This window comes from Haemaphysalis longicornis, unplaced genomic scaffold, assembly GCF_048455015.1.
Source record: "Haemaphysalis longicornis isolate Haplotype H1 unplaced genomic scaffold, Haemaphysalis longicornis Haplotype H1 scaffold_1, whole genome shotgun sequence".
In the NCBI taxonomy this organism is placed as follows: domain Eukaryota; kingdom Metazoa; phylum Arthropoda; class Arachnida; order Ixodida; family Ixodidae; genus Haemaphysalis; species Haemaphysalis longicornis.
In genome coordinates this window covers 376,155,725-376,178,027 of record NW_027526203.1, presented here as the reverse complement: position 1 = coordinate 376,178,027, position 22,303 = coordinate 376,155,725, and the positions used below count along the sequence as shown (strand labels likewise).

The following is a 22,303-nucleotide window of genomic DNA, read 5'->3' as shown; positions in this document are numbered from 1 at the left end:
CTGTCTCGGAACGCAAAGGTGTGATAGGACAGTTTTGTAGCCGGCGCGGCATCCCAGCGCACTGAAGTGGCGAGGGCTATAGGCATGCCGAGGACGGTGAAATTAAACACTAAAGGCTCATCACTCTACAAGACTTAACAGAGAAAGATAAGCAGCGGCAGCAGTTCCGCTAAGTTCTAAAACATATGACTGAAAACGACTGCGGGACCTCCGTTCTGCGGTCGCCCTGTGCCGCCGCTCGCAGTTCGCACCGGCACAACCCAATCCACTGCGACCGCAGCGCCGCCCCGCCAACTTTCCACAAACTGCGCTTCGCGGCGAAGCAGGCGCGGAGCCGGCGGCTCGCCCCACTCAACTCTTCTAGTATATTCTAGGGACTATACTTCTAGTACACTCTACTTTAACGACACTGATGCACGCCGGCAGCCATTTTGGCGCCTGTCGCAAGGGTGGCCAGCTTTATGCGCCCAATTGCGGCCGACCTTGGCGGGCGGAATTGGTCCGGGCCCCGCTTGGCAACAATGACAGCTGTGTTTACTTTTCGAGGCTTTCGAGAGGGCGCGCCAGTGCGACAGGGTCAGGCTCGGTTACGCTTGCGTAGCTCTAGGCTACGCTAGAGCTATTAAATAAGTTATGCTTTACCAGAGGCTGTATGTTACGCTAGGCCGCTGTCGTTTTTCCCCAGCATGAAGCGAAGCAGTTGTTTTCCCCCTTTTAGCAGGTTGAAGCACCCGAGTACAGAGCAGCACAGCATCGCTACTCTCTCAACTTGCAAACAGCCGCACTGCGCTCCGGTAACCCCGATTTATCGAAGAACGCGTGCACGCGGCAACACAGCGGCACCAAAATGTCAGCGCCCATGGGTTTTCCGGAGTAAATAAATGTCAAGTTACGCGGTTTGACCAATGATCGCTGTCGGCTGCATGCCACAATGAGAGAAAAGAGTGCCGATACTCTGAAAACTGATCAAGTGGCTCTAGGTGGTCCTTGGCTGATGGGGCCCCGTGGTAAGGCACTGGGGCTGGCTCCCGTGAGTCCTAGAGTCGCGTCATGGGCCGTCTGGTTCCTCCCTATAGGCCCGAATGGGCCGGCGTCCATACCAAATGTACCAGGGAAGCTTGGTGATCTTGAGCGATAACTTTAAGTGCCAGTGACGGGATGAGACCACCGAGGAAATTTTGAACGGTCTTCGAGTCGGAGGTTCCGATCATGGGGGTCGGCTTTTGTGACCGGGAGAGTAGAACTCCCCCCCTCCTCGTGGCAGGACAACGGGTGCGAACTGTGAGAAAACATGTTGGGGGTCATTCGGCGGATGAACGAGGGCCAGAGCATAAGCACAGTGGTGGCGGTATTCTGTAGCGTCCTCATCCGCTCTATATGGTGCGTTTCACCTGCGAATTCGCAGCTGCGACGCCGCTCATGCGGCAAAACGATCTGTTTCCAATATTCACTGCTGCAACAAATTGCGAAAGGCCAAGCGGCTTTCACAGGAGACAGTCGACTGTTCCAAACATTTGCCAGTTTGCCACAGCAACGGGGAGGAGGAGGAAGTGGTTGTTAGGGGGTGGGGGGAGGGGGAGATAGAGGGAATAGATTGTTTTGCCGCACGAGCGGTGTCCCAGCTGCGAAGCCGCCGGTGAACTTTCGCACCACGTTGAGCGGGCTTTGCCGGTAGGCGTTGCTCTATAGGGCTTGCACTCGTTGCATTCTGCGACACTACATGGTGCATAGAGTGCATGTTTCGCAGTATAGGGCGGACGACTATAGTAGGTGAGTGTGAATAGCGCGATGAAGGCGAAATTTCTAAGCAGGCGTGGTAGGGACACAAATCGAGTCGATCCGGGATGTGGAGACCAGTGAAGGTATACGATAAGTGTGTCATTTGTCCGGAGAGCTCTGACTGCACAAGCTCCTTGACATTATTATTGATTCGCAGGTGGTCTAATCCGAGAATGGACGAATACAGGGCTACCTCCGGCGCCGCTTTGTAAACTTTTCTGTAGAGGCGGGTGACAAATTGTGTATTGGATTGCTTCCATTGTATATCATCATCATCATGATCAGCAGCAGCAGCAGCCTATCTACGCCCACTGAAGGGCAAAGGCCTCTCCCATTATTCTCCAATTACCTCGGTCCTGTGCCAACTGTGACCAATTTATCCCCGCAAACTTCTTGATCTCATCTGCCCATCTAACTTTCTGCCGCCCCCTGCAACGCTTGCCTTCTCTAGGGATCCACTCTGATACCCTTAATAACCAGCGGTTATCTTGCCTTCGCATTACATGCCCTGCCCACGTCTATTTCTTTTTCTTAATCTCTACTAATATGTCCTTAACACGTGTTTGTTCCCTGACCCACTCCGCTCTCTTCTTGTCCCTTAATGTTACACCTATCATTTTCCGCTCCATTACACACTGAGTCGTTCTCAATTTAAGTTGAACCCTCTTAGTGAGCCTCCAGGTTTCTGCCCCGTAGGTGAGTACCGGTAAGATGCAGCTGTCATACACTTTCTTCTTCAGCGACAATGGTAGGCTGCTATTCATTACCTGAGAATGTCTGCCATATGCACCCCACCCCACTCTTATCCTTCTATTTATCTCTGCCTCATGGTTGGGATCTGGGGTCACAACTTGGCCTAAGTAGGTATGTTCGCTTACCACTTCCACTGCCTCGTCACCTATCTCAAACCGCTGTGCTGTCCCGAGGTTATCGATCATTACTTTAGTTTTCTGCATATTAATTTTCAGGCCCACGGTTCTACTCTGTTCGTCCAGTGCGGAAAGCATGCTTTGCAATTCGTCCCCCGAATTACTTAGCGAGGCAGCGCCATCAGCAAATCTGAGGTTACTGATGTATTCTCCATTAACCCTTGCTCCCACCTGTTCCCAATCCAACGTTGTGAATACTTCTTGTAAATATGCTGTGAATAACATTGGAGAGATTGTGCCTCCTTGTTTGACGCCCTTCCTTATAGGTATTTTCCTGTTCTCCTTATGGAGGATGATGGTAGCTGTGGACCCATTGTAAATATCCTCCAGTATTCTTGCATAATGCTCATCTACCCCCTGGTTCCGTAATGCCTGAATGACTGCTACGGTTTCGACCGAGTCAAATGCTTTCTCATAATCTATGAAGGCTATATATAGGGGTTCAGTATACTCGGCGCACTTCTCTATCGCCTGATTGATCGTGTGAATACGGTCCACAATCCATTGTATAAGGAGCCCGATAATGTTTAGTGGGGCAACTTCTGTGACCGGGTGACGACTGACAGAGGTGGAGATATAGGATATTGCGTGGGCTGCTTTTTGGGTGGTAAGATGAGTGGATCGGACTTGCTAAGTGAGCATGTAAGGCCTGCCAGCTCTGCTTGTTTAACTACAGTATTTGCACCGGTTTGCAGGGTTTTTGCAATGTGCGCATCACTGCCGCCTGTCACCCAGAGGGTGATGTCGGTGATGTCGGCGTACATGCTGAAGTGCAGAAGATTTCGACACCCGTTGTAGCTCCACACGAGGTTGGATGTGATCCGCACACCCCCACCCCCTCCTCCCCGATCCCTTCGCAGCCCTTTACTGTGCGCTTGATAGGCTAGGTCTAGCCTCGGAACGCAAAACCTCAGTTTTGAACGTTTCAGCTCCAGAATTTGTGCATAGTCCTTCACCGTGATTCAATATTTGTGCGTGCGTGTGTGCGTGTGTGTGTGTGAGAGAGAGAGTGCGGACTTCAGTTTTGAGTTCATTATTGTCTTTTTTTTTTCGTGCATGGTTGCAGATGAGGCGTAAGTGGTTTTGGGCTCGAAGACAAGTTGCCTGATGCATGGGCCATGGGATGTTTTTAAATTAGCCACCACTGATATCGAAACTTCAATGCGGTTAATGATTTAAATACGCGCGGATATTTATTTTAGGAAAGCGCTTCAAGTACTTTAGGAACAACAGCGTATAAGATAAGTGCTGGCGGCAAAAGAAAAACAGAAATAATAAAAATTCAAGAACATTTCGCTAAATGTAGCCGACTCAAGCGGAACATAAAGACCGAAGCGTATATACAATCACTGAACATTGCTCACCTGTGGAGGAAGTTGGAGTGTGACGTGTCGTCCTGCATAAGCTCCCAGCCACCCTCGTGGATGCGGTCACAGACCGCGTAGTAGGGCATCGAAACGGCAGCCGTGTTGTTGGCGGCGTCTATCACGTCCAGGAACTTGTACAAGGTCGCGTCCAGACTGAACGTGGGCACCATCTTGGAGGACGGTAGGCCACTCTGCCGCACCAGCTCGATGGCACTGGCGATGTTCAGCGCGTTCTCGGCGGCGCTCCGCACCGAAGGCTCATGGTTCACCTGCACCCGCCGTTGCCGACGTTCAAACATTTCGCCCAAGGCGCATGCGAGGGCCTGGGTTGCCCAGTGCTCCAGCACTCATGCAACCGGTTGTAGAAACAACAACAACAACAACAACAACAACAACAACAACAACAACAACAACAACAACAACAACAAAAACCGGTGAAATATTACTAATAGGAAGGAAAAAGGAAAAGAAAAGAAGTCAGTTGAAAATCATAAACATGAAAATGCAGTGGGTGGGCACTCTAACTGTCCGATTGTTTTGCTCACTTTCCATTTTTCTTCACAGAAATTGCAAAATGGCTAATCGTTGGGGTCACAGCAGACAGCTAAGACGCGTAAGATTGATGCGTAGCTTGCGACAGAAAACTAATTATCACTAATTATAGGATGACAGGCACATTCAGTGGCCTCGTCCGTGAGCCGCGAGCCCCAAAATTTCGGGGAAGCCGGGCCTCTCTCTGAGTATGCCAGTATTAAAAGAACGGGGGTACGAACTCTTGTTACCGCAGGTTATTTGTGGTTGAGAGCGACGCGGGCATCGTCCTCACCACCTCCGCTGCCCCAGTGTCTCATGCCCTCCACTCCCTTCACATTTGTCTCTCCTTTGTACACTCCCCCCCCCCTCCCTCATCCATCTACCTTCCTCTATAAATCGTGTCCGTCAGCATCGTTGCGGTGCATATTCTTAAGGCGACAGCCTTAACTGCCCCATACTGCTAAGAAGCGTCGTTGTTGTCCAGTAAAGGAAATGGCCGCCGCAGTAAAGAGTAAAAATAAAAAAAAAAGTGCGATACGATTCGAGCCCGGGTCTGCGAAGCAGTAGCACAGCACTCTTTTAACCGTGCTATTTTTTTATTTGTATGTACTATCTCTGCACTTTACTAGCGCAGAAAGAAAGTTGTCGACGTTGTTCCTTCGTTCGGGGCACATCACACTTGGGGTACTGGCCAGGAATCGGGAGCTTTGAGGGGCAATGTGCCCGTTTTCGAAATTCACAAAACAATGAACTGGAAGCGTAAAAGTTGTAGAATAATGTCCGCTGCATGACACCTGAGCGTGATGGCACGTGAGTAAAACAGGTACACACAAGCGGCGCAGAACCCTGATTCTAGGGAAGCTGTGACGTGTGCCAGTCTTTGCTGACGAAATTCGGGCCGTAAGACGAAGACCCGAATGCGATAAAAGAGACGCATACATGGTGTAGCAGAAAATAAGGCGGGTGAAGTAATTGGCGCCTAAAGACAAAGTAACGAAAGCGAAGAAAGCGGTGCAAATGTGATGATGCAGCAAAGAAGTTATTAAATATCGCCAGGCTTTCACCTTTTAAGTAGACTTAAGTATCCCGATGAATTTTTTTAGCTTCGGGGCTGTGCTCTTGGTGAGATGTTCTAACTAAATAGCGTGTAACTGTACTCGTAAAGGCAGCCGAGGTTCGCTTCACCACTAAGTACCTTAATGACCGATCCTTGCGACCAGCTGAGCAAAGCGGGCCAACGACGAGGCCCGGCATACAACCTGACTCCAGGAATATTGTCAAAGTTTTTCAGTCAAATCTTATTTCTCGCTCGAAATTAGTGATATTTGCTTCCTTATACCTGGCGATGGAGAATTGAGGTGCTGTCTGGGAAAACATGCCCGTGGAAATTAATTGAACAGTACGCCGTGCGACGGGTGCGAAGGCTGCCAAAAAGGCTGGCAACTCCGGACGTGATGTCCGGAGTTGCCAGTGATTTTAGGATGCCCTATTACTCGTGTGCAAAGCATGCAGGTTGTCTTCCCACAGAGGCCCGTAAACGGAAAAGGACTGACCATGACGACGACCACGTCCACGAACTGCGCTAGTTTGACTCCCGCGCCGCGGTTGTGGAAGAGCTTCGCGTGGGGTGGCACCACAAGGCCCAGGTGAAGGTGGTGCACGCGGAACAGTGTGCCGATCTTCTTGACCATCTTGACCATCGCGTTGCGCAGCGGGCCCGGCGCGGGGAAGACGCCCGCCATCAGTGCGCCGTCCAACTTGTTGCCAAGCACCCAACGCACCAGGTTGCGCGAGAATCGCGCCATGGTGTCGCTGTTTCCGGCCACATCGGTTATCAGCCTGGAGGCGTCGCCGAAGGTGCCCACGCTGACCAGCAGGTGCGCCTTCTTCTTCTCCAGCAGGAGGTCGACCGCCTTCCAGAAGAAGGGCCGCGTGGCCAGGTGGTACACGTCGTAGTTGATGAGGTCGTTGAACCAGTCTTTGAGGCCGGCCATGGAGAAGACCACGTGTGTACAGTGCTCGGTCGGGATGTGCTCTGCTCTGTAGGCCCACGGCTCGGACCGCGTGAAGCTGGCTGCGTTCAACTGGCACAGGACCAGGGGCCCGTTCATGGCCTGCTCCCGCAGGCGGTTCTGGTCCTCGAGCTTGGGCAGGTCAGACAGGTAGCGTACCTGCGATCGTGCCCCGCAGTGAGCGACCCTCGCCGTACACGACCCACCACGATGGGGGCGCCATTTTGAGCAACATGCACCAACCACTTGCGAAACTTAATACAACGCCGAAAATTCCTGGGGTCCAACGTAGTTTAGTGATGTGAAACCGATTGCTAACGCAGACAGTCTACTGCAGTGAAGTACGGTCGTGGAATTATAAAAACAAGAACGCAAAAGCCACGGACAGCGTACTAACACTTCCGCTTTTTTTATGAAAAATAGCTAAACGGGAATCTTGTTCGTGCGATATAAATCAAGCCTTTAACAAAACGGTACACTTGTGCCGCACTTCCATAAATGTGAAAGTCGTTTACTGGTCTCATTAAGAAAGTAAGAAACTGTCGTTGTAAGTGATCATTTTCTAAATAGAAATACCGCAGCATACTATCCTGAAGCAGCATCGATTCTTCAGTATTTGTGTGGTATGTTCGCGGATTACTCAACTTTATTCTGTTGAATATCTTTGAATTTTTATATTTTTAAACAATCCTGGAGCATAGAAAATTTGGAGAGGGAAGGTATCATATTTTTCCCCTTACCAAATGTACAGAAATACCGCACTGCCCAATCTCGGTTTTCATATCGGTGAATAACCTTTCGTCAAGCGAAATTATATCCACTCTCCTATACCGCTCCGATGCCCCAAGACAGCGGCGCTGACATAACCAGAGATCGATGCTCCCATAATTTTTAAAGACGACAGTCTCTCTCGGGTTACTTAAACGCGAAAATTTTAATCTGTCCGTATGTCTTTCGATTCAGCCTTCCAGCCAAAAGTTGAAACAATTCGTCAAAAAGAACTAAATATGAGCAGAACTGTTCCAAACAACTAAAACTAAAACTGCCGGGGTAAGTAATACATATCCCGATTATGTAGCACAAAAGAAGCCTCAGGCAGATTTAAGGTAAAATGTAAGTATTAGAGGCGAAGCCCCTGAGTGGCTGGGGCTGTTGTCGTCTCCTGTCATCGTCGTCGTCGTAATCGTCGTTTCATCTAGCCACGGTGCTAAAACACCGGGAAACTCGTTTGCGCCTCGCGCTACAAGTAGTAACGCGTACTAAAAAACACCGGGACACTTTTACGCCTCGCGCTGGAGCGCTTCGTAAGCCATACTAAAAAACACCGGGACACTCGTTTACGCCTCGCGCTAGAGTTTCGTGCTTCAAAGAAAAGAGACTTTTACAGCAAAGCTGTATACCTATACCCCCCCACCACCACGGTTTCATCTCCATTGGCAAAAACGCGAAGCCAAGAATGCACTTATACACTGCTTGCTTAGCCCCTCCCGGAGATAATCCGGGATTTTTTTAAATCGATACCTGCATCATTTTAGTTATGAACACGCGTTGGGCTAGTTTTTACCATAGCAAGTGAAAAAAAGGACAATGCGTTGAAAGTGGCGAAGATAGTTTTAAGCCCGCGCGCAATAAAGCAAGCCGAAAAATAAGAAAGCACCCGCTCGTGCTGTTCCAGGCAGAACAAAAAACAAAATATGAAGAAAAAGATGGGCGATGTCCCAACAAACGGCGCGCGGGAAGTGCGAGGACGGGAAAATTGAATTACGTTAAACAAACCTCCATTCAATTCGTAACGAGAGGAGCGCGAGGGGAAGGAAAAAGCGTGAGGGTTGGGAGCGGGTGAACTACGTGGCAGGAGCGACAGCCGACTACCGACATTCGGTGACATGGGCAGTGGAACAAGTAGCTACGCGGCCAGTGTTTAACTTGCACAGCAGTACACTTCCCATACCCCCCTCTTATGGCCGTATGGAGTACGCGCAGGTGTTCGTTCAACGTTTCGCGCGAGTAGAAAGCGCTCACCTTGCGAAAGTAGGGGACAAGGGCTCCAGGGAGAACCACGAAGAAAACGACTACCAAGAGCATGCACGAGCTCACGGTATAGACGTAGGAGGTCTTGATGAACGGATCCTCCGTGTCCCTCGACCGCAGCTCTCGCCTGCTCAGTAGATTCTGCTCCGAAAAGCGCATCCTGAGCCGCAAGAACGGTCGAGGCGACCGCCTAACCGAGAGCAGGCTGGCCCGACTGGCCTTCGTTCTCTTCGCACGCACCGCGATCGAGCGCACGAGCCGTTTGAAAGAAGCGCTCGTGGGGTCGTTGCTTTTTCTTCATTCGTTTAGTCAATAATTTAGTTATTGAATTCAATATGAATTTCAATGTCCAATAATTTACGCGTGGTTCGACCATGTCCTTTAAAACCTTCCAAATAATATAGCGGAGGGATGGCCACCTTTCAGGAATCATGGTTTTTATCAGAAAGGTGTAGATTTTAGTTTTAGAGCACAGCATGTCGTATAAGCTACAAACGCTCCAGGCTTTGTGGACGAAGGTGAAGAAAACTTGCATAGAGGAGGCGACTGTTGTAGCAACGTGAAACGCGGCGTCCATCGAAGCGGGCGTGTGCCAGTAGGTTGGTTGGTTGGTTGGTTATTTCAGAACATAGCACATACCAACGCGGGGGATTGGCCAAGAAGCTTTGTACCTAATCAGGATGTGACCTATATTATTTTATATTCGTAAATTTAGAAAAGAAAATACAGAACATAATTTTTTTATAATATGAAAGAAGAGTCCGGAAGAAAAATTTTATAAATGTGAACGCTTAGCTGGCGAGCGGGGGAACCGGACTGTCGCCGCAACATAAGAATGAAGGGCGCACACAGCATCCCTGTGGCAAACTCCTAGGGCGGAAGCGCCTTGTGACAGAACCTCGGAAGTAGCTAGCGGAATGTGGAGCCGATTAAAGGTTGACTCCAGATGCGCCCGTCGCTTTGGGGAGAAGCTGCGGCAATTAAAAAGAAGAGAGAGAGAGAGAAAAATAAACGTTTGTTGTTTGAAAAGACTAGCTAGGACTTAGTCCTGGCCGATCCGAGGTAATAGGTCTCCTCAGTCCAGGAAACCTCTGGCGGTGGCTGCCGTCTTCGCCCGGTTCACCAGATTCTTATTAAAAAGAAAATGCTCTATATTTTCCAGTTCATCGCGAAAAGGGGCATTGCAGAGACGGAGCGAGACCCGATTTATAAAGGCAAAAATTTAACGGGAGCCCGGGCAGGCGGGGAGGAGGAAGAAGAGGCCGCAGTAGGCAGCCATGCCCGCCAAGGAGGCCGCGGCCGGCAAGGGCGGCTCCGGGATCGAGGATGACCCCTTCCTCAAAAGCACTTGCGTCTACTCGATCAGCTCATGCATGATCCTGATCCTGGTGTTCTTCGTGGCACTTCCTGGAGCCCTGATGCCCTACCTGACGCGAGTTCGTTTCATAAAAGAGGTGCCCAAAAAGGAAGACGTCCGCCTGGGCAGCAGAGGCGCCGAGCCGCTGCTGATCTGCCAGCTGAACCCGCAGAGCTTCTCCCGGCCCGCCCCTTGGACATACGCCCCCAGACACGTGCCGGTGAAGCTCTGCTCGCACCTGGTGCTGCCTCTCGTGGGCCTGCCGGACTTCTTCAGCGACATGCAGAACTTCGACAGCCTCACCGTGGCGGCCTCTCCGTTCCACCTGGCCGACCTGCTGCCCCTGGTCAAGGTCAAGCCGCAGCTCCGACTCCTCGTGGGGCTGGGAAGCTTCACAGACGCCAGCATGCTCCTGCACAGGCTTTCCATTAGCCACGAACGAAGTATCGCCTTTTCCCGCAACCTGCTTCGCTGGACGCTCGTGAACCGCTTCGACGGCCTCATGGTGAACGGGCTGTTCCCAGTGACCGAGTGGCACATACGCAACTACGCCGTCCGCCTGCTCAAGAAACTGGCCACGCTGTTCCGCCACCGGGAGTTCCTGCTCGTGTTGCCACCCGAGTCGTCTTTGCTGCGGAGGCCCCATGCGGGGAGGCGGTTGTCGCAGCTTGTGGACATGGTTGTGCTGCCGCCGCAGTGGCTCGGGCGGCAGCGAGCACTGGACATGATGCTGGCCAGCGGATTCCCTGCCTCGCAGCTGGTGGGGGCCGTCCGCCTGGAAGGCATACCGTACACGCTGAACCACAGGGAGAGCTACACGGGCACCGTCCCGGGCCACGAGCACACGTTCGCGTACCACGAGCTGTGCGTCAAGCGAGGCTGGAAGCGCCACAGCGACGGCGACATAACCCTCTTGCATCGTGGCCGTTCGTGGTTCATAAGTGAGGACGCCGCATCTCTCAGAGAAAAAACAGCCAAATTCTTGGCCAAAGGTCTGGCAGGTATCATCATATGGGATGTGAGCGCCGACGACTTCCTGGGGTTTTGCGGACCGAAAAACGCTCTTGTCGAAACAATTCACAACACATCCATGGCCATGATAGGCCCAATTGGAAATTCAACATCAGAAGGTTGGAATAGAGACTTGAGCAATGCAACTTCGGTGGCCGAATTAAACCTGTCAATTTTATGACACTAGCGGCTGGCTTGTATCGATGGAACTCGGTTCAACGCATATCCCGCTGCTCGCTCGTAAGTTAAAGCTTGCACCAAACGGCAGCACCATGTTCGACCCCAAACTCACAAATCGAGCTTTCATTTCGTCATAAAAAAAAACCCGCCGCGGTGGTTCAGTGGCTATGGCGTTGTGCTGCTGAGCCCGGGGACGCGGGTTCGATTCCCGGCCACGGTGGCCGCTTTTCTGATGGAGGCGCAAAGCGAAAACGCCCGTGTTCGAGATTTCGGTGCCCGTTAAAGATCACCTGGGGGTCAAAATTAATCCGGAACCCCCCTCTACGGCGCGCCTCATCGCCTATGTACCGTCGGCGCGTTAGAACTCGTAATCAAATCAATCGTCATAAAAATATATGTATGAAGAAATATTCATCAAAAATAGTTATCAAATTTGTAAGCCGTAAATGGAACCATGGTCTGCCTGAATACACTTAAGACCCCAGATTTCTTATCTACGAACAAAAATCTTAGTACGTTTACGCCGTCTTAAACATACAAAGGTGTTTGTTCATAGATGAGGCTAATGTCTTCATGTTCATGTTTTGTTCCGCCCCGACCGTACGTTTCCCGCCAAGTATGGCGCAACTGACAACTGATTTCCTGTCTCAGCATATAATCGCGCTGCTGTCAGCCGAAGAACTGAAAAATGTTAGCTTTAGTCCGATGAAAATTAGCATTATTCAGCTTTATTAGCTTTACTACGATGAAAAATGTGCTTTTATGGGGCCGTTTTGCTTTCTGTATCGTCATTTAGCAGCTCCCATCGCTTTGGCATGTTGGGGGTTCCAATGAATAATATTCTAGTCTGGGGGGCTTTACATGCCGAAGCTGCACCTGGCCTATGAGGCGCTCCGTAGTTGGAGGACTGTATAAGGATTAATTTTGACACCTGGGGATTTTAACCCACGCCGAAATCCCGACCCACGGGCGTTTTCATTCTCCGCCTACATCAAAAAAGCGGCCACCGTGGCCGGGAATCGCACCCGCTTACTCGTTCCCAGCGCTCATTCCAGCGCAACGCTATGCCACTAAACCAGCGCGACGGCAATGTTGCACAAAGTATAAATTTTTGCTATACGTGGCGAAGCTACACTTTGGTTGTGCGGCGTACTGTAAGTGGAGAGCTACGGGTGAATAAAAACCACCTGGTACTCTTTTACGTTCACGGGAATGTCTCGTACAGACAGGGAAGCAATAAGGCGAAAGCCTCAATTAATTCCCTATTCTGCGTAAAACTGTCGTTGTTGTTGTTGTTATTGTTTTCAGGCGAGGAGAATGCCGTCGATATACAGAATAAATAAAAAAAATGATGTACGAAGAAATTTAAACCCGGATCTCCACAGCAACACCAACGCGCTGACACTGAGCTATCTTCACAAGCCGCCAGTGGTAGGAGATGGTGATGATGATGATGGTCCTCGGTGAATGGTACGCACCCAAACAGGGGATCGGCGAAACATCAGGTGTATGAAAAAGATGTTATTTATTTGCAGCCTCCCGTAAATAGTAAATTTCGAGAGGTTGGCAATACTTTTTGAAAGTAAAATCCAAAACTTCAAATAAAATTAGGAAGACCCCGAACCCAATGCGTAAGTTTCAGCGTAAAAGAATACAATCAGGGCGGGAATCGATTAGAGTTTTTTATGAAGCTAAGAAGGGCTGTGCACACATCCCGGCGGAGAACCCCGACTCAGACGCCCCAAGCGAAAGGAGACTCGGCACAGATAAATTAATCCCCAGGCTGTGAAGCGGTCCCTCAAGAAGCTGAAATCTGATTATAGCAAAACGTTAACAGGCCATCAGGTGATGGTCGACGGACTCATCTTCATTACTGTAACTACAAAGGGGAGATTGCGTTAAACGTGACTTTTAATTATACCTGTTTAATAACCTCGAGCTTACGGGAAAGGCATCAGTCTGGTTTCCATGGAAATTTAAAGGAGCCATGAAGAGAAAACACAAGTTTGGTTCATTCGAAAGATTGCCTCGCTAGAACCACACTGACACCACTTTTAACACAAACTTGGCTCAAATAAGCTACATAATTAGGAAAAAAGGCAATGACCCTGCGACCCACCAGCTCATTTCCCGCAACCGAACCTATGATGTCACACGAGAATGCTCTGCGATTGGCGGAGGCCGGCAAAAGCAAACGCAATAGGCAGGGCTTACCAGTTTGCATAGTGAGCTATATGCCCGTTAAACATACTGCACATTCCTTTTATGACACTAAGAACGGTGGAGTAAACGGTTGAAGTTCCCAATCAACACGCAAGCGTGTACGCCAAAATGCGTACGAAACTACCGCCAGCCGAACTCGACATCTCGCCGTCGCCACCGTCGCGCAGACGAATTTTCGGGTTCGAGGCTCTTCGGGGCCAACGAACCGTCCCAGCACGCACAGCCGCGACCATGCTTGGTATCGTAATCCCTTCACAGGAGGTTGGCCGTCATATCGCCAACCAGCAAAGGTAAAAATAGAAACGAGGGGAGTAAGGAACAGCAAGCAGCGACGAGATAGTGACAGTCGTCGCAGTTTCGGAATGGTGTTGGCTTGCTGTTATTCTTAGGAGTTCGTTTCCAGTTTACAACCACTGAAAACTTCAGTTTGTTCGAGTACTTTAGAATGAAATTTTGTCGCTACGTTTTGAAATGCCCATGTAGTACGGGCAAATCGTCGAGGGAGTGCGACATCCCCGCCGGTGAGGAGATCTCCTTTCATGTGCTGCCCAACGACGAACCTCGGCGAAGCAAGTGGCTACGTTTTGTGAACTTTGCAAACGGAGGAGAAAGAGAGCTAAATGAAGTACGAGTGTGCTCGCTTCATTTCCGAGGAAGTGATTACGGCAGGGACCCTTACGTTAGCTCATTCTTGGGACATGCTGGCGCTCGTCGCCGACTTCGTCAAATCGCCGCCAAAGCGCTCTGACCTTGGGGGAAAAAATGCCGTACACCGCGCATTGACGCTCGTATCTTTCTGGTCGAAGCAGAGAGCTCGCGCGAACGGCTTTCCATACACGACACCGGCCAACTGGCATAAGCGATACTGCTACTGAAATTGAACTATTATTAACCGTAATAAACATACGGCACATACGTACCAGTCTGTATTCGTCCGTCGCGATGGGGCCGACGAGGCAGCGGTGCCGACGGTTGGGCGTTCGTCTGTTGTGGCTATCGCGGAATGGTCGCTTTCCGGTCCATCCGCGTATCCCACAACTCCTGCCGCTCGTGCACTTAAGAAGCATTGACCGTTCAAGTGGTGTGAGGTTGTTAATTGCAAGCCCGAGCTTCTCGGCGAGAGTTTTGTTCTCCGGATCAGGCGATTCCATGACTAGGGCTGCTGGTGCACTAGGTTTTACTAGTATTTTTAAAATGGCCGCCGTCTCGGTTTCGGCAGCGTGTGGGTGCTATATGGAGTCGACATACTAAGTATCTGTTTTATGGACCGGCTCGTATGACGCCATTGTTCACGTCACGAAATGTGCAATTTAGCGGGAGATTTAAAATTTTGGTATAAATTGCCTTATTTATCAGTGAATAAAGCACCATTTGCTTCCGGGAAAGCGCTTAGGGTACTATGAAACACCTAATCTTTCGAATAAAACAAACTTCTGTTTTCTCTTCATGGCTCCTTTAAGGTGATGAAAGTCTGCCAATGATAATAAAACGGATTCCTGCTGGCCTTGAAGTTTTGGCATTCTACTATACCTTGCCGCCGTAATTAACGCGGTTGGCTGGATGGTGTTACGAATCGGCCAGCGCCGCCGTACTTTCCCGCATCACTCCACGGCTGTGCGGCGAAGCCACTGCGTGCGCCTTCCTGCCATCAGGCGCCACCATGTCGGTGACAAGTTTCGACAAGCCGAGCCAGACGCTTCGCTTTCGGCGCATTTCAAAACTTCGGCGGCTGCCGGCAAGGCTCGTCTCAACTCTCTTCAAGGACACAGAGGCCCCGCGAACTCAGCGGAGTCCTCCTCTATCCCCTCTCCAGGACTCAACGTGCGCCGAGGCTATGAACGGCTTATGAACTCTGGAAAGAGCGTTGTGTGTGTGTGTGACGTTCGTGGCGTGTTGCAGCTTGTTGCTTTTTGACCGTTACCGCTTTTGGGTATAAATAGACCCCCGCAAGCGTTGTAAACCATTCCTGTTAGAGCAGCGAATGGATGGTGTCGCTCTGCTCGAGTCCTGTATTGTAACCTCGCCCGTCGGGGCATTGTTCTTTGGCTTCGGCTCACCTCTCGCTATGAAGTAAAGTTACGTTGGCCTATCAGCTCTGGACGTCTTCCCAGCTGCAGTCGCCCGCCCGGTCGCAACAAGTGGTTGGCAGCTGTCGGATGGCAACATCGTAACACCTGAAGCGAGCGGTGCGAGACCCAACACCACGGACGTCAAGGCGGCTTCGGACTTCGCAGAATTCACGACGGTCAAGGGTGAGTGCGGGACTTTTCTTCACTGAGTTTTACCAGGATTCTGAGGATAGCTGGTAGGGCGTGTTTTTGTCGCGTGGGTTAATCGGGCAAAACATTTTTGGAGCAGTGGGAAAGCAGTACTCTAGACCGGCCATGAATTTGAAGGCGTTGAATAAACCGCAGTTGTTGGAGCTTGCAAAAGAGTTGCGCTTGGATGTTACAGACGCGCTGAGAAAGCCAAAGCTGATACAGGCTATACTCGCTGTTGGCGCTGACGATGACGAGCTGTCGGAGTGTATTGAGCTGATCAATGGCAGGGAGACCGCTAAGCGTCAGGCTGCAGAGGCAAAGGCTGAGCGCCAGCTTGAGGAGCTCGAGAGGCAGAAACGAGAGCAGGAACGCGAGGAAAGAAAGCGAGTAAAGGAGCTCGAGAGGCAGAAACGAGAGCGAGAATACGAGGAAAAGATGCGGTGGTACGACCTCGATATCGAGCGAATCCGAAGGGAAAGAAAGAAGCTCGAAAGAGAGAGACTCCAACGGGAGAACAAGCACCTAGAGCATGAAATTCAACTCGAGCTGGAAGAAGTGAAGCCCGAGTTATTGTTGCTCGAAAAAGACCTCGTTGTCGAGGAAAGCACCGTGCCAGCGCCGCCAGTAGCAGACGCTCGGGAGCGCGAGTCGGAGGCGACGGTTGCGGCCCAGCAGCGCGGCAAGGTTGCTGAGAGAGATAACGACGGCGCATTAGCTCAGACTGTCGGCAGAGGCGGCAGAGGGCAGTGCGTGTCCACTGAGTGCGATAATGTGCCGGCGTTTGTTTTGAAGATCTCGGCAGAGTGTTCGGACGGTTCAAATTCGCGGGAGGCCTTGGGAGCGGCTACCGACTTGAACGTGAACACTTCACGAGAGCGACGTTTCGCAGGAATGCGTAAACGATGAGGTTACCGAGAGGCCGCACGAGTCCGCTGAAACGGAGGTTGTTCCTTCGGACGGTAGTGCAGAAACGAGCGACGTGGTGGGAAAACCTGCAGTCGAGACAGCAAACGGTTTGCAGGGTTCAGTTGGGAGTCATGACGATCTCGCCACTGAGCAAGCCGATTCCGTCCTGCCACCAGCTCAGGTAGCTGACCTCGAGCAACGGCCAGCCGAGCTCGTAGAGATTCAGGTGTCTGGGGCAGCTGAGCCGTTTTTTGAGACAGGGCAGCCTGGTCGTAGTGTAGTTCTGGCAGTGAGGAAGGGGAACGGGAACACGCTTCGGTCTTCGCATGCCGAGGCTGTCGCTGAAAGCGCGAGGGACGACGAGGTAGTGACTGTAGGGAACTACAAGGTGTCTAAAGAGCTCGTCGTGCCCGTTTCACTCCCAGCTGATGCTCCCGACGATAGGCCAACATCGGCTGAGCTAGTTGAGATTTCGGTGTCGACTGCGGTTGAGCGGAAGTCGGGAACCGACCAGCCTAGAGAAGAGAACGTGAACGCGTTCCGGCGTTTGCTTTCCGAACGTGTTCGCGAAAAGGCGAGCAAGAAGGATAGAGGGAAAACTTCCGAGCGTTCTTGTGGCGCGCGTTTCAGTGCGGGCACGCGAAGGGGCAAAGCCGTGCGCTCGCATCGCGCCAAGGGAACGCCGCCTCCAAGAAGGAGTGCGCGCCTGTCGTTTGAACGCTGGAAAATCTCGTTCGCTCCTCCGCGCGCTCGACCTTTGTCGAAAACAACGGCCGGTTTCCCTTCACGCGGTCGCAGGAGTCGCTTTCAGAGAACGGGTGCACCTAAAGCAAGTGCGGTACAGAAGGGGAAAAGCTCAGGGCATTGACGAGAGCTCAAATTGCGCTCTCTGCGCGAGAAGTGGCCTGTAGACGCCCGACTTTCTCAAGTTCATTGTTTTTCCTGACGCAGGTTTCGCCCTTTACGATGACGTTTTTTTTTTGTGTGTGGGACATTTCCAATCACGCGAAATGTCACCTTTCAAGTTTGTGCACTTGTCTAAAGTACTGCTGGGCTAAAATATAACTACAGTAGATAATTATGAGCGTATTTTATCGCAACTAAAAGCCTGGTAGATCTTCAGTGTGGATTCGTCTTCGCACTTGCCGGCGATGCGGTGGTGTCTTCCTGTGTTGTTCTATTGCTTGCCTGACCAAACCAGAGACGTTCTTGGGGAGCCACTACTCGTCCAGTGACCCGCCCGGTGAAGCTCCAGCACGGTGTCGTACAGCCCAGGCCTGGAGTCGAGCGTTTGCCGTGCACTTCACTTCGACAGCATCCCTCCGGACAACGGTTGAAGACCCTTATCCATCGGGATCTCGGACCCACGGCGGAGAAGCTGTTACGAATCGGCCAGCGCCGCCGTACTTTCCTGCATCACTCCACGGCTGTGCGGCGAAGCCACTGCGTGCGCCTTCCTGCCATCAGGCGCCACCATGTCGGTGACAAGTTTCGACAAGCCCAGCCAGACGCTTCGCTTTCGGCGCATTTCAAAACTTCGGCGGCTGCCGGCGAGGCTCGTCTCAACGCTCTTCAAAGACACAGAGGCCCCGCGAACTCAGCGGAGTCCTCCTCTCTCCCCTCTCCCGGACTCAACGTGCGCCGAGGCTATGAACGGCTTACGAACTCTGGAAAGAGCGTTGTGTGTGTCTGTGACGTTCGTGGCGTGTTGCAGCTTGTTGCTTTTTGACCGTTACCGCTTTTGGGTATAAATAGACTCCCGCAATCGTTGTAAACCATTCCTGTTAGAGCAGCGAATCGATGCTGTCGCTCTGCTCGAGTCCTGTATTGTAACCTCGCCCGTCGGGGCATAGTTCTTTGGCTTCGGCTCACCTCTCGCTATGAAGTAAACAGTTACGTTAGCCTACGGCTTCTGAACTTCTTCACGGCTGCAACAGCGGCTGGCCGCTCGCATCATACACGCTACCACTCGTATGTCGGAGGCGACGGAGCTCGGATCGGGTGCCCCCGCCCGGTCGCGACAATGGGTATGCGGCTATTTAGTTAAACGAAGCTGCAGACTGGCTGGCACGGATAGCGCTCTCTGGGCCAGTGGTAGAACAAAAGTTGTTGTCGTTGCTCTTTCTTTCTTTTTTTTGTTGACATACCCACTTGGGGCGATTGTTAAGGAATCAGGAACTTTGAAGGGTTACTGTACCCGGTCCACAAAATTCAGAAAACTATGAAGCCAGTGCCTACAGTGCCTCCCGACGACGCTTTAGCTCGTTAGAGGCGAGGCTTGAGGGCCGTCCGACGGCATTCGAATTTTTAAGGTAAGGGTGAAATGGATTACAGCGCCTGCGCTAGTGGTGTAGAGGTTCCGTTTTATCTCGGCGACTTTAATCATACCTTGGAAGGAATTATTTTACCTTTTGGAATTTTAAATGATTGTATTCTGTTCGTGACGTTACGTTAGGTAAGGTTAGGTTAGGTTAGATTAGATTCGTTACCTTACATTGCGTTACGTTACGTTAAGGAAAGCGAAATGGTTCCAGACGAGGCGTTTTCTTGCGAAACCTCCAGTGGACGTCACTTTAGTGGAACGCTTATTGTACCGTCGGACGGCACTCTAGACAGCGTATAGACACGTCTGCCCGTGTCTTAGCAGTGTCTCCTATCGGCCATCAGAGCTTCGTGTCACTCCCAAACATCAGTGGGTGTTGCGCTGTTTCGCGCAGTTTTTTCGAGCGTATTAAAGCATGTCTACTGGCCGCATCTTTGCATACTCTATTGAATTTGGCGTATATTATAGAAGAATTTGACTTCAAAATGTAAGAATCCGCTATATTTATTGGCAAAGGATTTGCCTCTATCTCAATCATCAGTTCTTCAAGGAATAATTAAATGTTCGACGGTATGAGTACTCACGAATGATATTAGGGTAAAATATACAATTTTATTGTTTCAGGGAACAAAGAAGACGAGGATACAGCCTTGAGCGGCAACGCGTAGGCTTCCGGCTGATACGGCTTTTTCGGCGACATCATCATGTTTGCGCTGACGAAGTTGGTATCAATAGCTGTATAAAGCGGTTCTCTCTTATTTAAAACGAGGTTCCCAAAGAATCGAGCAGCCGGACACTGGAAGTCGTCATTTTAAGAACGGCTAGCGACGCCACTGCGGCTGCGACTGGGGCTGCCGCGCCGGAGTGTCGGCGCAAGATTATTTTCCGAGGGAGACGGATGCCAGCACTAAAACATTCCCTCCGACCAACTCTAACGGGTGCACGGCCCTGCCGCCCTGCCTGTGGAAACAAGGGCTGAGCGATCGACACCAAGCAAAACAGCAGCCTGGGAAAGCCGCGCAAACGCCAGGTGCCTCTCGGCTTAGCTCACGGCTTCTCTGAAGCAACGTTACCAAAGTCGTACTATAAAATCATCTACCGACCAAGAGACGGGCTGCGCTTAGCGGCTTATAAGGGTGACGGCCTCCTGATCTCCGCGGGAATATAGCCAGCCAGTAAGGTACTAGAAGCATCTTCAGCCAGCAGATTAATTGGGATCCAAATGCAAGCAGTGTAAAATATTATTGTCCGCAGCGCTCCCCAACGACTTCGCTGACATTATCAGTGAAGCTTCGTATTTTCAGCTTGGCACAGTGATGTATCACATCCCGCCCTTTATCATATCCTGCCCTCAAGAACTTTATTTAGCAATTTATTCCTTGATAGAAATTGATTGCTTTTTGACTGATTGATTAAAATTATTGATTGATGGTAACTCACTGACGGAAATTACGTATATGATTGGCCGTGACCTGGCGTGACCTGGACAATATGTCTCTGCGGATACGTTCCTGCCGCGAATCACCTACCGCTCAGGGGATAAGGCGCTGTGCTTCGGTCCCCGGAGGACAACGCAGCTTCCATCCCCGACGCAGCGGCCGTATTTCTGTTGGAGTCGAAAAACAAAAGCTCGCGTGAGTCGAGATTTCAGCGAATGTCAACGATAACGATGCAGAGTGGTCTGTATTAATACCCAGCACCCCATCACGCCACGCCTCCTAGCCCCTCCTTTAGCACGTTATCTTCCAAAATTTAAAATGTGCCGCGAGCGTCACCAAAATAACTGCGAACTTTAACGATGCCATGCATACAGAAAGCATCAATTGATTGATTGTAGGGTTTTAACGCGCCGACGCAACGCAGGCGATGAGGCGCGCCGTAGTGGAGGACTCCGGATTAATTTTGACCACCAGGGGATCTTTTAACGTGCGCGGAAATCTAGTACACACGGGCGTTTTTGCCTCCATCAAAAAAGCAGCCGCCGCGGCCGGGAATCGAACCCACGACCTCGTGCTCAGCAGCACAACGCCTTAGCCACTGAGCCACCGCGGCTGGTCCAAAAGAAGATTAGACTATTGGTTGAGGAAGAACAAAGAGTAGGATATAACGCTGAACGGCTGAAAGCTCCCACTGCTTCGTATGTTTCGTGACGTCAGCAATGACGTATTGTGGGAAGGTGCCTAAAACGATAGTTTTAGGCACCTTCCACAAGCAATCTACAAACTGACAGTTGAAAAACTTGTGCGTAAAACACTTTATTCGTACTTTCATAATAGCCATAGCCGGGACGAATGATTAAAAATTCTATCCCGGGGGAAGCTCGCGTGCGTTTAATCCCGAGTACTGAAAAATAGTTTTTCTTTGACTTGTTAAAAATGTGCCCGTGCACGAACATAGAGAAATTGTAATGGAAGGTTGGACTCCGAATAAAGCCCATGCCTAAAAGGAAAACCAAACTAACGTCGGCACGTAGTGAATTGGAAGTTAGTGCGCGAGCAGGCGCTGCCCCTTGGTGATACTTGGTTATTCTTAGTTTGTGAAGGTTAAAGTTGTGTTAAAGGTGGTTATGTAAATTCTACTAGCAAAGACATTCACGCAGCACAACATTTGTTCCAGGATAACACGGACGCACAGCACCGCGGGCAGAGACAGTCCAACGGGGTGGCCGCAGTCGCCGCTGTTGTGGCTTTTCGCATTGGGTTCCGCCGGATACATAATGGACAGGTGACCCTGCTTCATCCATGCTTACACACAACACACGCGCTATACATACAGCGACGTAAAGAGATATCCGAACGGTGCGACGCCACGCACCGTCCCGAACGTTTCTGCCTATGAGAAATACGCGCCCTGCACTTTCTTTCTGGCTCTGCCTTCTTTCAGGCGAGCCGTTCTGTGCACGTCTAACGCGCACAGAACGGCTGACTGAACGGCTGAACGGCTGAAATGTTGACTAGCAACGCAGAGGCGATGTCTTCTCTTTTGCTGGCTGCTCATACTTTCGCTCAGGAGGTTTCACGAACCACAGTCAAGTTTCTCGCCCGAGTACTCTCGTAAAAAAGAGCAAGGGGAAGGGGGATAGAGGAGAAGGAATAAAATTTATTGCAGTATGCAATTTAGGGGCGGTTGGTGACCACTGGGCGCGGCCAAGAGGTGACTTCGGCAACACGTTTTACCAGGGCTTTTGGGACCCGGGGCTCAGAGCTGCCCAACGTCACCTACCATTGATCAACAGAGGGGATCAGGGGTATGGGGGTTTTGGGGCAGATAGTGTGCACATGCCTGCAGAGGGGGGGTGGGGGGGGGGTATTTCTGGCGGAGGAGGCGGTAGAGCGCTGGGAGCGGTTTCTCGCACTTGATCTCACCCCCAATGCTCTCTGCGCATGCGCC

General features: G+C 51.0%; 1 protein-coding gene across 1 annotated transcript in view; it reads right to left on the bottom strand.

Annotated features, from left to right (window-relative positions):
- The window catches only part of LOC144155118 (endochitinase-like), a 129,172-nt gene that overhangs the window by 14,601 nt on the left and 92,268 nt on the right, over positions 1–22,303 (bottom strand). Inside the window, exons 3-4 of the mRNA XM_077686371.1 lie at positions 6,163–6,780; positions 4,073–4,344 (exon numbers count right to left, since the gene is read on the bottom strand). Of these exons, the coding sequence (XP_077542497.1) occupies positions 4,073–4,344; positions 6,163–6,780 (890 nt within the window). The remainder of the gene's footprint in view (positions 1–4,072; positions 4,345–6,162; positions 6,781–22,303) is intronic.